The sequence below is a fragment of the Vidua chalybeata genome, chromosome 21, assembly GCF_026979565.1.
Source record: "Vidua chalybeata isolate OUT-0048 chromosome 21, bVidCha1 merged haplotype, whole genome shotgun sequence".
Classification (NCBI taxonomy): domain Eukaryota; kingdom Metazoa; phylum Chordata; class Aves; order Passeriformes; family Viduidae; genus Vidua; species Vidua chalybeata.
This window is the reverse complement of record NC_071550.1, coordinates 9,694,075-9,707,163: the sequence shown is the minus strand read 5'-3', so window position 1 is coordinate 9,707,163 and position 13,089 is coordinate 9,694,075. Positions and strand designations below refer to the sequence as shown.

General features: G+C 54.4%; 1 protein-coding gene across 1 annotated transcript; it reads left to right on the top strand.

Annotated features, from left to right (window-relative positions):
* The first annotated feature begins 5,295 nt into the window (after positions 1-5,295).
* Positions 5,296-12,711, top strand: TOR4A (torsin family 4 member A). The gene is made up of 2 exons (XM_053962472.1): positions 5,296-5,393; positions 9,780-12,711. The coding sequence occupies exon 2, from the start codon at positions 9,819-9,821 to the stop codon at positions 11,550-11,552; it is 1,734 nt and encodes a 577-aa protein (XP_053818447.1). The 5' UTR covers positions 5,296-5,393; positions 9,780-9,818; the 3' UTR covers positions 11,553-12,711.
* The last annotated feature ends 378 nt before the right edge of the window (positions 12,712-13,089 follow it).

The following is a 13,089-nucleotide window of genomic DNA, read 5'->3' as shown; positions in this document are numbered from 1 at the left end:
CGTGTTGTGCAGGTGGATTTATTGCTCTCTGGTGCTTCCTCACCCCCAGTGCAGGGGCTGTGGGGCACTGAGTGTGTCCTGTACCCCATCCCAGCAGCATCCCCAGACTCTGGGATGAGATGAGGGGCACTCCCAGCCCTTCCCAAAGCCATGGCTGTGCCCTGGAAGGGCAGCGAATGGGCATCATTCCCATCCTGACTTTTCCCAGCTCCCTCATGCTGCCCCAAGGGCTGTATCCATGGGGTGTGATGAGTTTGTCCATCCTGAGCCAGAGGATGAGCAATGGCACCGCTGAGGGGACCTGGAGTCACCTCTCTGCTCATGGGAGGTCCTGGCCTGGCAGAGCCAGAGCCACCAGCTGAGCTGTGGTGTGGTTATTTCAAAGTGTTACAACAGGAAAAATTCTGGTTTAATGACTGCTTCAGCCTTCATGGAATATAAAAGTCTTAAAGTTAATTGAAACAAGCTGGAAATGTGATTTTTTTTACAGTGAACAGAGGAAGCTAGGGGAGGGGGGAAGGGCTTTGTGCTGTTCCCTGTGCTACTTGCTGTGCAGCCCTGTTGCTTCAGGCTGGAGCTGTGTCTGCTGGCCAGGGCAGTCCCTGTCCCAGGGCTGTCACCTTTGCAAATCACTCCCACTCCAGAGAAAAGAAAAAGAGAAAGAAAGGAAAGAGAGAGAGAGAAGAAGAAGAAGAAAGAAAGAAAGAAAGAAAGAAAGAAAGAAAGAAAGAAAGAAAGAAAGAAAGAAAGAAAGAAAGAAAGAAAGAAAGAAAGAAGAAAGAAAGAAAGAAAGAAAGAAAGAAAGAAAGAAAGAAAGAAAGAAAGAAAGAAAGAAAGAAAGAAGAAAGAAAGAAAGAAAGAAAAGAAAGAAAGAAAGAAAGAAAGAGAAAGAAAGAAAGAAAGAAAGAAAGAAAGAAAGAAAGAAAGAAGAAAGAAAGAAAGAAAGAAAGAAGAAAGAAAAAAAAGAAAAGAGCATTTATAGCTCAAAAATGCACAGGAAATCATAGAACCATAGACTCATGGAATGGCCTGGGTTGCAAAGGACCTTAAAGCTCCTCTCATTCCACCCCCTCCCATGGGCAGGGACACCTTCCACTAGCCCATGGTTGCTCCAAGCCCCGTCCACCCTGCCTTGGACACTTCTTTACTCCTTGGATCTTGGGAATGGCTCCAGTTCTTTGGGAATGTTTTACAAAGCCCTTGGTGGGTGATAGGATGATACAGACCCTGCTGTGGACCTTGGGAAGGTGTACCAGTGATTTTCTCCAGTCACCACCTGTGACACAAGGTGGTATCAATGGCCCTGGTGGGACACTGCTGGTGACAGGAGGAGTGCTGCAGGCACTCACTGCTCTCCGTATTTTCCATATTATTTCCCAAATTTTCCATTTTTTTTCCAGATGCACCCCTTCTGTTTTCCAAAGCAGTGTGAGCCACAACTTCCCAGGGGTAGCAGTGCTGGTCCCTGCCCTCTTCCACTGCCTGGTGCTGGGCCTGCATGGTACCTCATGGCAGGGCCATGACCTTCCCTTTGGTCCATGCCAAACCCATTTTTCTTACTTCTACCCCTTTTTCCTGTTTCAGCGAGGTAGGGATGGAGCTCAACTGGAGGAGAAAGAAGCAGCAGATTCAACTTGGGTTTTAGGAGTGATCATCTGACCCAGCACTCCTTGAATGGCTTGAAAACAAGAAATGAGATAAAAGTCCTCTGACACAGAGCACCCCCCTCATTTACCTTGGTCTATTTATAAACTGTTTGGAAGGGTCACGATAACCCAGGCAGGATGCGGCGTCCCTGCGGGGGACATTCCCCAGCCCAGGGATAAACTGTTTGGGTTATCCAGGACGTGTTAGAGCTGCTCACAGAGGCTGGAAATTTTTGCTAAGAATGAGGGGTCTGGCTTGATGGCCCCAAGAATGCATCCATGGAATTCACACTGGATGTAGGATTCAGGAGGGCTGATGCTTCCGGGGGAGCCCAGGGATCAGCAGCAGCAATTCAGGGCAGATCAACATGAGGTAGGTGATGTAAAAGGGAAAAAATCCACCCACCAGCCCAATCCAGAGCTGATGTGGCCGTGGAGCTGTGGGGTCACACTGCAAAAGGACAAATCCATGCTTGGAAAAAAGATCTTTAGGTCTGGGAATGACCCTCCAGGGCTGGATTCTGCACCCCTGCCAGGGGCTGCTGACCCCCTGTGTGGATCCTGCCCACCACGGATCAGATCATTTTATAATATTCTTTTATTCTTCCCTGTCTGGGGCTGCAGGAGGGGCTGGCTCCAAGGTCAGGGCCTGTGGGGGTCCTCGGGGGTTTCTGTGTCCCAACCCCAGCCCCATTTCCCCTTGCAGCCTCTCACTTTTAGTTTCAGGGCTCCCTGCCCACTGCAGGTTTTACATCTGTGGGCCATATTTCTGATATCTACATCCATTTTCCTGCTGGCTCCAAGCCCGTGACCTCTTCAGCTGCTTTCATTTTTTTTTTTTTTTTTTTTTACCAGTTTTCCTCTTTTTTTGCAGAGTTTTTCTGTGCAAGGCCAGTGCTGCAAGTATGATACACTCCATCCTGGAGCTGCTGGGTCTCATCCAGGACCCATTCTGAGCTCTGAGCACCTCACAGCTTCCCCAAAGGGACCCTGGGTGCTTCATTCACCTAATTCTGGTTTCCCAGGGTGCACAGGGGGAGATTTGCCCACTTTTGGGATGCAGCTGCTGCTCCTCAGCCCTAGAAATGTTCTGGCTAAACAGGCAATGTGCAAAACCTTGAAGGAAAACCCTAAAATTGTCACATAAGGTGGTGCCACCGAAGCTCTGGCGATGCCTCCTGCTGGGTACCAAACCCAGGGGTGCCCAAAGCAGGGGGTACCAGTCAGAGGCTGGTACCAAAATCTCGGCTCAGGGTGCCGTCCCCCTCTCCCTGGGACATTCTCTCACCTCTCTCCGTGTGGGAGAGGCTGTGTTTGTGCAGGATTTGCATCCGTGGCCGCCGGACGGGGCTGTGGCACCTCTCGTCCCCATCCTGGCCCCGCATCCGTTTCCTCCCCGCGGGGCCCAGCCGGGGGGGGCGCGGCCTCGGCACCCGCAGGGACACGGGGGACAGGGCAGGTGGCCCCCGTTTGCTCCCACATGGCCCTCCTGTGCGCTGCCCCCCACTGCACTGCCCTGATGCCCCCATGTGCCCCCCAAGGCACAGCTCCCCCATGTACACAGCCCACACATCCCTCACCTGCAGGACCCCCCCATGGCACTGCCCCATGCAGCCCCCACACCACGGCAGTGCCCCCCAGGAAAAACAACCCCCCCAAAAACCATGACCTCTGTGCCTGCATGTCCCCCCCCAGTGTGTCCCCTCCCCACAGGACACAGCAGCTTGTGTCCTCCAGTTTGGGGTGCTGGAGGTCCCCAGAGCCCCGTGGGGAGGGGGGACACAGTCCCCACACCAGGGGCAGGAGCAGCTCAAGGGGATATTTGGCCTGGGAACGTAAGCAGGTTTTCCATCGTCCTGTCCTCCTTGTCCTCACATGGGACAGAGACCTGGTGCCATCGATGCCCCTGCCCTCCCCAGGTGCTCCCCAGCATTTTTTGGCGGACACTCGAGACGCAACCTGTGATTTTGGAGTTGGCTGCAACACCAGGACAGTGTCCCCAGCCCTGCATCCCCTTGTCACCTGTGTGTGGTCACTCCATGACTGGCAGTGGCCAAGCTGCCCCTCCAGATCCTCATCCCCACGTGCCATCCAGCTCCACCAGCACCACGGGGGTCCCAAACAGGTCAGTCCCACATCCCCACTGCCACCAGGATCTCATCACCCTCTGTCTCCAGCTCAGGAGAGGTTTAGAACCCCCCCCTTTCCAGGGCAGGCTGTTCATCTTCCACCCTCCCTGGGTTTCCTGCTGTGTTTGCAGGGTTTTCTGTCCCCTCCATTTCAGAGCTTTGGGGGCACTGTGTTTGGGTTTTTTTTTAATGGTTCCCAACTACTCTGCTTGGGGGAAGCTCTTCCTTCTCAAAAAGCTGAATTAGCCAGAAGAGCATCTTTCTTCATGGCTGCTCCCAAACCACCTGCCAAGCCCCTCTTAATGAGATCTCTGCTTCGGGTCAGCCCTGCCTGGCTTCCCGACCCTGAAGGCAGCTCCCAGCAGCTGAGTGTCAGCTCCCGCTGGGGTCCTGTGCCTTTGTGACACAGAAATCCTCACATTTGCAAGGATTTGTTAGGCAAATCCTGCTGGCCACAGCAGAGGCACATGCAGCTGCCTGGGGCTGGGGAGACTTGCTCAGAAAATCCCCCCCCTGAAGTGGGGACAATAGTGAGCATCACAGCCAGGGTGGGATTTGCACTGTGGTGCACCAAATCCCCTCAGATTCGGGGGGGTTTCCCCCTTACTTTTGGTCCTGTGCAGCTGGGCTCGCCGGGTGCAGGTTCCAGCTGAGGGCTGTCAAAAACCAGGAGCTTGAAATACCAGCAAGAGCTCACGTTGGGCTTTTCTGGCTTTACCAAATGGGCTTGTTCTGGGGGAAAAAACCCTGGACAGATTGTGTGAGTGCAGGTGAGAGGTGGGACGTGCCAGGGCGTTCATTTATCAGGGCTGAAGGAAAGGGAGTACAGGTGAGGATGAACTTTTGCACTGCTGGGTGAGGAAAACCCCTGCTGCTTCCTGCTCTGGAGGGATGAAGCGGTTTTCCCCGGGGAGTTTTTGTGCCCACACCAGAACCTGTCCCACGGCCGCCGTGCAGCCTTGGCCCTGGCTGTCCCCATGTCCCCGAGCTGCTTGGACAGAGCAACCGAGGGGCCAAGAGCTGCGGCAGGGCCGGGGCAGCAGAGCAGGAGCGGCTGCAGCCGGGACCTGCCCAGGGTCCAACCAACTACTCTGGACTTGCTGCTTTTTCCAGACTCGTTATTTTTTATGGGCTCACTCATTCCCCGCAGACTGACTTGATTTTCTCTCCCTGTTTCTCCTGTTGGCAAGGGGAAGCACCCGAGCACCGCGTCAGCCCCAATTAACCCTCTTGGCAGCGTCACGGCTTTGACCTTTGGGGTGCTGGGTTCCAGGCTAATGACTAACGACCGACACCGCCGAGGGTGGGGATGCTTTGCCCGGGCTCTCGGGGTGTCCGGGTGATGAGCTCACCCAGCTGCCCCGTGTTCTCTCGCACGGTGCGGCCGGGGGGGCTCTGGGCAGGAGGGGGACACGGGACCGGCCGGCAGCGGCCGTCCCATGGCACGGCGAGAAGGAAGTGCCGCCCAGGGCCACTCCTCCTCCCCATTTCCTCTCCGGGGCTGCTTTCTGTACGGATGAGAGCGGCGACAGAGGAGCTGCCGGCCCGTCCGAGGCCGGACGCTGCGCTCGGCGGGCGGAGGGAAGCGCCGGTGACCGGCGCCGAGGGCACACCGCGGGTAACTGCGCTGGCATCGGCTCCCCCGTCCTGCTCCCCATCCCTCAGGGGTCACCAAGGCACTCCAGGGCTACTTCCAGCTCCATCCCTGCCACCGCCTTCGCTCGTCCCCAGTCACTGCTTTCCACCAGAAGCCGCCTCGGTTTTTCAGGGATGCTCTTGCTCCCGATGCTTTGGGATGTTTCAGGCTCTTCCCCTCCGCTTGCTGTCCTTCCCTTCGGACTTAGCTTTGGGGCCTGGCAAAGCCTGGGGCTGGGCTGGTGGGGTTTGGTGGCGAACAGGCTGTCGGGGGGGCTGCTGGCTGTCACCCCTGTCACCCTGCGCCGTGTGCTCGGGGAGGGTGGGCGCCTGCACCCGCCGAGCTCCGGCCGTGAATCAGCCGCCTTGCTCGGCTTCTTCCCAACCGGGGCCCCGGGCAGCTGCAGTTCGGGATGCCGGGGCCGTGCTGGCCTCTGCCGACATTCCGGGTTTCTCCTCCCAGCCACTGACGGCTTTATCTGCAGCCCCCACAGCAAGGGACTGCTTTGTGCCACCTTCCCCATGGAAATGCTCCCTTTTGGATGGAGGGTTTGGCTCCACCTGGGGATGGGGGATACCAATCTTTAGAATTTCCCAGCTGTTACCTTTTCCCAGCAGCTTTGCTCATCCACAGAGGCTGAGTTTGGGTGCAGCCTCCCCTGCCGGGGGTACTTTAACCAAGACCGCGGTTCTCCGCTGGCCTCTCCTGCCGCCAGGGGCTTTTGCCGCCTGCCCGGGGCTGTCCCCATCCTGCTCCCCTGTCCCACGCTGCCTCCAGCTGCCCACACAGGCTCCTCTGTTGTGGAAACGTTGTTTTGGAGCAGCAGGGTGCACGAATGCAAACACTGCAAGAGCTACAGCAGGAACGCTGGAGGCTTCCCAGGAGTCTTTCCAAGTGCAAGTTTTCCTGAGATGTCCAGGCTTGGCACAGAACAGAGATCAGCAGTGTTTACTGATCCTGCAGACTGAATTCCTGCCTTCTCTTTCCTGTTGTTTTCACCAAATATTAAATTAAGCTGCTGAAAGTGCACCATTGCAGGCTGGCACAGCCTCCTGCCCAGCCCTGACCCGACACTGAGTGTGCAAAGGCTGCTTTTAGAAACTTCCAGTCCTATGTAAATACCAGCAGGTATTGTGGACTGAGTCATGGCATTAACAGGGTTATTATAGTCATGACTGGACAGATTCCTTGCTCAGGATGGGGTTTTGTCCTTCCACCCTGCCTTGCTCAGCTCATCTGGAGGGTTGGGCATCCCACACCAGTGGGATGGATGTGCTGGTGGGCTTTTTGGAAGAGGCTCTTGAGCACTGGTGAGCACTCGGTCCTCACCATTCCCCACGAGTCTTGTAGGGGCTTTGGGCTCTCTGCATGGATGTGGCAGTGGGAGAGCAGGCTCTGGGCTGTGAGCAGCCACATCACTTCATGTTTCAGCTGCAGCAGCACCTGGCTGTGGCCTGGCAACCTCCATGGAGAGTGCTTGGGGTGTCCTGTGTTTCCCTGCCAGGAGCAGCCTCCCAGGCCTTGAAGGGAGCCGATGAAAAAAAAGAAAATTTTAAGCAGGTCTTGTTATGACAGGACAAGAGGTTCTGGTTTTAAATAGAAGACAGTGGTTTTAGAGTAGATAAAAGGAAGCTTCTGAGAATGAGAGTGGTGAGGCCCTGGCACGGATGCCCAGAGTGGCTGCCCCGCTCCAGGCCAGATTGGATGGGGCTTGGAGCAGCCTGGGCTAGTTGGAGGTGTCCCCTGTGGCAGGGGTTTGGAATGAGGTGGTCTTTGAAGGTTCCATCCAGCCCTAACTATTTCACAATTGTGTGATCTTTCTGTTCTCTAAAACTTTTCCTGTAAATTTCCATAACCTCTTCCCTGGCATTTAACCAACCTCCTCTTCACCTGCAAGGGCTTGGGGCTGAGAAAATGTCGCCCTGTGCTTGTGGAGATGTTTGTCAGTGCCTGGAGGGTTTTCTCATCCCTGGCTGAGCTCTGTGGTGTCCCTGATCCCTTGAGTCCATGCTGGTCTGAGCTGCAGGGGCTGCTCCCCAGTGGCTTCGGGGACAGCTGTCCCTTTGGGGACCTGCAGGCACTATGTGAGCAAGGTGATGCAGGATGGAGAGGAGCAAGGATGTGACTGCAGGGAGGTGTGGGGACAGCCCAGGGCTCCCAGTGACATCCTTTGGATGATGTTCACAGAACCTGATGTTCTGTGGAAAAGGAAGGGCAAGGAAGCTGGAGCCAGTTCCCAGTAAGTGTAGGATGCTTTGTTCTTCATTCTCGTTTGAGATTCTTGTCATTAAGGAATTTTAAGGTGGCATCGCAGTGATGGTGGCATCCAGCCCTTCTTCCTGGTGCTGCCTCAGGGCTTCCTTGTCAGATCCTGTCTGGCTGGTTTTGCCTTTGCACACCAAACCCTGCACAGGGTCAGGAATTAGGTCAGCAATTAGCACTCGGGGTTAATTGCTGCCAGCAGTGGCAGCTCCTGCGATGATGGCTGGGCTCACCCGCTGCCCTCACACGGTCCCGAAATCAGCTTGTGCACGGTGTGGGAGTGAAGCTTTGCATTTCAGAGCAGCCAGGAAGGGTGTGGGGAGAAGCAAGGAGGCAGAGGGAGCAGTTCCAGTGCCTGTGGCTCCCACACAGCCCCCTCGGGCTCGGTGGGTGACGGAGCCGCTTTGCGCAGGGGAAGTAAAACCTCGTCCAGAGCGTGACTTTGTGCAGGTTGGTGGCTTCCTGCTGAGCTGCAGCCAGTTAATAACAAACTTCCAGACCTCCCTGTTCTCTCCAGAGTCGTGGCGCTTTTGGCAAGACCCGGTGTTGATTTTTTAAGGATGGCTGATGAAAGTGGCATTTCCTCACGCTGCCTGTGCTGGCTCCGTGCTCTGGGGCTGGCAGTGCCACAGCAGCAAACTGTCCCTTGTGTCAACGCTGCTGCAGCCCAGAGGTGTCAAAAAAATGCCCTCCCACCATGACACAGCTTCTGCCACCTCCAGCCTTGTGCCAGGCAGGGCCAGGGCAGCACATGGGGCTGCATCCAACCCTGCAGAGCTGTGTTCTCCCAGGGGTTCCCTGCTGGGTCTGTGCCTCTTGTCACGTCCCTTTGGCCTCTCCTTCTTGTTTGCCAGCTGAGGTTTGTCCATTCAGATGGTTATCCCAGGAGGACCATGTCCCTCAGCTCTCCTGTGCAGCTCCAGGGTCTCATGTGGCAGCCCCTGTGTCCCTCCTGCATGTCCAGGGGGGGTGTGTGGGCACACAGGGCATGGAAGGACCGTGGGGGTGGCAGGGTTGGGGTTCTGTGGGGCTGCCCCACTCCTCTCCCCACAGCCACATGCTGCTGGCAGGCTCAGGCACAGCCACGCTGGTTCTCTGCAGCCCCTCTGAGCCTTCCCACCTAGGGCAGCTCTCACCTCACCTCCCTGCCAGGCACATCCATCAGCACAGCCAGGAAAATCCTCCCTGGGAGATGCCACCACAGCCAGGATGGCAACCACAGCAAGTGACTCCCACACCACGAGAGGTGTCTGTGGGTGGACGAGTGACTTCCCACTGGGTGTGTACGTGCCTGTGTGCATGTGCTGGCACAGAGGTGGGGCTTTGTGTCTTCCTTGAATTTAGCAGGTGTAGGGAAAGAGGACTGGGCAGCTGTGGTTCAGAGCATGGGTCTGTCCTGCTGTCCTGCCTCCTTACAGCACAGCCTTTGGCTTTGGCCCCAGCCAGCTTTGACCTTCCCTTCTGCATCTGAAGGCAGGGCTGGGTTTGTGTTATAACATCAGTTTGCATTAATTGACACTGAGGAACTACTGAGGGAGCTGGGGGTGCTCAGCCTGGAGAAAAGGAGACTCAGGAGTGACCTCATCACTCTCTACAGCTCCTGAAAGGTGGCTGTGCTCAGCTGGGGCTGGGCTCTTTCTCCAGGCACCACTGACAGAACCAGAGGACACAGCCTCAAGCTGCACCAAGGGAAATTTAGGTTGGATATTAGGAAAAAGTTTTTTCATGGAAAGAGTGATAAAGTTCTGGAATGGCTGCCCGGGAGGTGGTGGAGTCACCGTCCCTGGGTGTGTTTAAAACAAGCCTGGATGTGGCACTGGGTGCCAGGGTTTAGCTGAGGGGTTGGGGCTGGGTTGGACTCAATGATTTTTAAGGTCTCTTCTAGCCCAGTGGTTCTGAGAATTCTGTGAATTTCATCTGCAGTTTTGCACATCTGTCCCATCTTCCAGAAAGTCAGCTTAGGCCTGAAAGTCTCTGCCACCTTGCCATTGCTGATTGCTGCAGGTTTCTGCCCATTAGAAAGGAGAATATCTGTCTAATTCCACTGTTATTGGTCACTTCCTGATGTTAGGAAGGTTGATTTTATATCATTCCTTTTCTTTGTAGAAAGAAGATGATGTGAATGGACTGTAAGAACCAGAAGAGATGGAGGAAGAGCTGCCCTGCTCTGAGGTGGATGGAAAAAGTGTCCTCAGGGATCTGGGGGTGGAGATGCCCTGCATGGAGAGCAATCCCACAGGAGACACATCTGGAGCAGAGGAGGATGCAGGAGAAGTGCCCTGTGCTGAGAGCAGCACAAAAGAAGAGGCTCCTTGTGACCCAGGAATTGTCTTCACTGAGGGCAGCGTGGAAGGAGAGATGCAGGGCAGTGGCAGCGATGGGGAAAGGGACATTCCCAGCACTGGCAGTGACAGGGAAGGGGAGATTCCTGGTACCAACAGTGATGGGGAAGGGGAGATTCCCAGCACTGGCAGTGACAGGGAAGGGGAGATTCCTGGTACCAACAGTGATGGGGAAGGGGAGATTCCTGTCACCGATAGCGACAGGGAAGGGGAAATGCCCTGTGATGCAAAAGAAGAGGCGTCTTGCTCTGAGAGTGACGCAGAGGAAGTACCAGATGCTGTGATCGCTGCTGCTTCCAAGAAAATAACTTCAATTTCCTCTCCCCTACGGGCTGTCATCCGCCTGCGCCGGCGCTACCAGGGGTTGAAGAAAAGCCGTCTGCATTTAGAGCTGCCTCGGGAAAAGTCTGACGAGTTTGTCCACACCAGGCTGCTTCAAAGGCAGCTCTCCCTGAACAGAACTTCCCTGTATAGCCCTTCCATGTCCTTCTTTAATCAGTCTGGCTTTGAGAGCTCCCAGTACTTCACCTTTGACACGTCTGTGGAACATTACCCCGTGAAAAAGTGCAGGCGGAAAAAGAGCCGGAGGAAATCCAGGATGGTCCTCTACCCGGATAAAACAAAAAAATACCTCCCAGCAGAGGAGAAAAGCAAGGCAAAGCGCTGCCTCCTCTTGCTCATTGCCATTATCTTCTTCCAGATTCTCAATGCAATAGAGAACCTGGATGATAACCTCCAAAAATACGACCTAGATGGTTTGGAGAAAACCATGCACCGGGAAGTATTTGGGCAGAAGGTTGCTGTGGAAAGTATTGTGGAATTACTGAAGGACTATCTGGCTACCCACATCCACAACAAGCCTCTGGTGATCTCTCTGAACGGCCCGACGGGGGTTGGGAAGAGCCACGTTGGCTGGGTGCTGGCCAAACATTTTCGCTCTGTCATGGACAATGACTTTGTGCTCCAGTACTTTGTGATGCATCACTGCCCCAGCGGGGTGGCTCCCCTCACATGTGAAATAGATCTGTCCAAGAAGATTTCTGACATGGTTACCAGAGCTGAAATAGAGGAAAAGACCCCACTGTTTATTCTGGATGAGGTTGAGCTCATGTCCCCCGTCCTGCTGGACACTCTCAGCCGATTCTTTGAACCCAATCAAACCAACGAGTTCCTCAATGCCATCTACATTTTAATAAGCAACCTGGGAGGTGCTGAAATCACAAAGTTCGTTATCCAGAATGCATCCACTGAGCTCCTGCATCAGCAACGGGGAGCTGAAGAGCTGCTGAGCGTCATCCAGCCAGTCCTGGTCAGTGTCCACCCTCTGTGGAAGGCTGCAGACATCATCCCCTTTGTCCTTCTGGAGAAGTCTCATGTCATAAACTGCTTCCTGGAGCAGATGAGGAGAGAGGGGCTCTATCCCGACCAGAAGCACATTGAAAATTTGGCAAATCAGCTCAGTTACTACACTACAGGGGACAAGCAGTACTCCAGCATGGGCTGCAAGCAGGTTGTGGCCAAAGTCAACCTCCTGTAGGGATTTACTGCAGAGACCAAGCCCTGCTCTCGGGGTTTGCAAAGTTCTGTGCTCATGAGGAGTGTGTTCCAGCAGGCTGTGCTCAAGGTGTCCTTTCTCAGCCCTGGTCCAGGCAGAGGGGTGGCAGCCTGGACAACCTGGTCCCTGCTCTCCTCCAGAGACTTCACTTTTTCCTGATGTTCTGTGGAAAAGGAAGGGCAAGGAAGCTGGAGCCACCTCCCAATAAGTGCAAGATGCTTTGTTCTCATTCTCATTTGGGATTCTTGTCATTAAGGAGTTTTGAGGTGGCATCAAAAGCTGCAGGATATAAATAGGATGGAACAATCCCTGGGTCACTGCCCCTGCAGAATATGTCACCTCATGTGTCTCACTCTCTCCAGGCTCACAGCTCCTTGCTTTCCTTGGTCCTGGCTGGTGTGTGCACAGCAGAGGCAGGGCTGGACACCTGGCACTGGGACAGTTTGTGGCTCCTGCCCCCAGAGGTGCAGGCCTGCCTTCCCCAGCTCCTACATGACCACATCCTCAGAAGAACACTTTTTGGACCTGTTCCTGAGCTGTTCTGAGCTCATCCCTGAGCTCACCTTTGGCACCTGCAGTGAGATTTTTGCCCTGCAGGTGTGTTTGGGCTCGCCTCAAAGACTGCTCAGCTGTGCCAGATGGTGCAGAAATAACCTCTGGATTGTTTCAGGTCTGGTGGTGACACCTCATCCTCAGAGCTCTTCTGCTTTTTGCCTCTGGGGACACGTCACTGTGGGCAGGCATTATCTAGAAAGCCCAAAGCAGCAATTGATGGATATTAAGCAACACACACTGGAAAAGACAGTTTGGACTGATGGAGTGGGAATCCTGGGCTTGTTCCCAGTCCTGAGAGGCCAAGAAGAGGCTTTGCCATTGAGTCCCAGGTGAGATGTGGCCTGGGAGCAGCTTGGGAAGAGCACAAAGCCATGTTTTGAGCAGAACTGAGCGGGTATCTGTGACATTGTTTTCTCAGGTTGTGGTTTTTACAAGATTTCTACAACTTGCTGTGAATTCCCAGACAAGAAACCCTGTGGATGTTTGCACTGGGGTTTTGATTCACCTCTTTCTAATTGTTGGTCTCCAAAGACTCCATCACATACTCCAGCTTCCAGAACTATCCTGAATAAAAGAATTGAAAGTACATTTCTTTCATTTGACTGAAATTTGGATTTCCTCCAAAATTTCCCTTCTGGAGCCATGTACCCCTGGTAAGCTCAATCCCAAACCCACACAGTGCAGCAGTGCCAAAAGCTGGGTCCTGCACATCTCCTCCATCCAAGCCACCTCCTAAATTCACGTGTCCTCAAAAACCAAGGGAGCTGCTGTGGGAGCTGCTTTCCACAGCTTAGAGAGCTTAACTTAAGCAGTAAGCTTAGCTTGGATGAGGAACAACTCAGGGACCAGGATTCCCCTCCTCCTCCAGCTGGGAGAGGGGCAGATGTTAGTTCTGATTGTCTCAACAATGTCTTTGTTTATAAATGCCACCCACGGGGTGTTTGGTTGTGCCAGAGGTCCCTGG

Coding starts and splice junctions, on each gene's coding strand:
- TOR4A (XM_053962472.1), top strand. CDS start 9,819: ATGGAGGAAGAGCTGCCCTGCTCTGAGGTGGATGGAAAAAGTGTCCTC.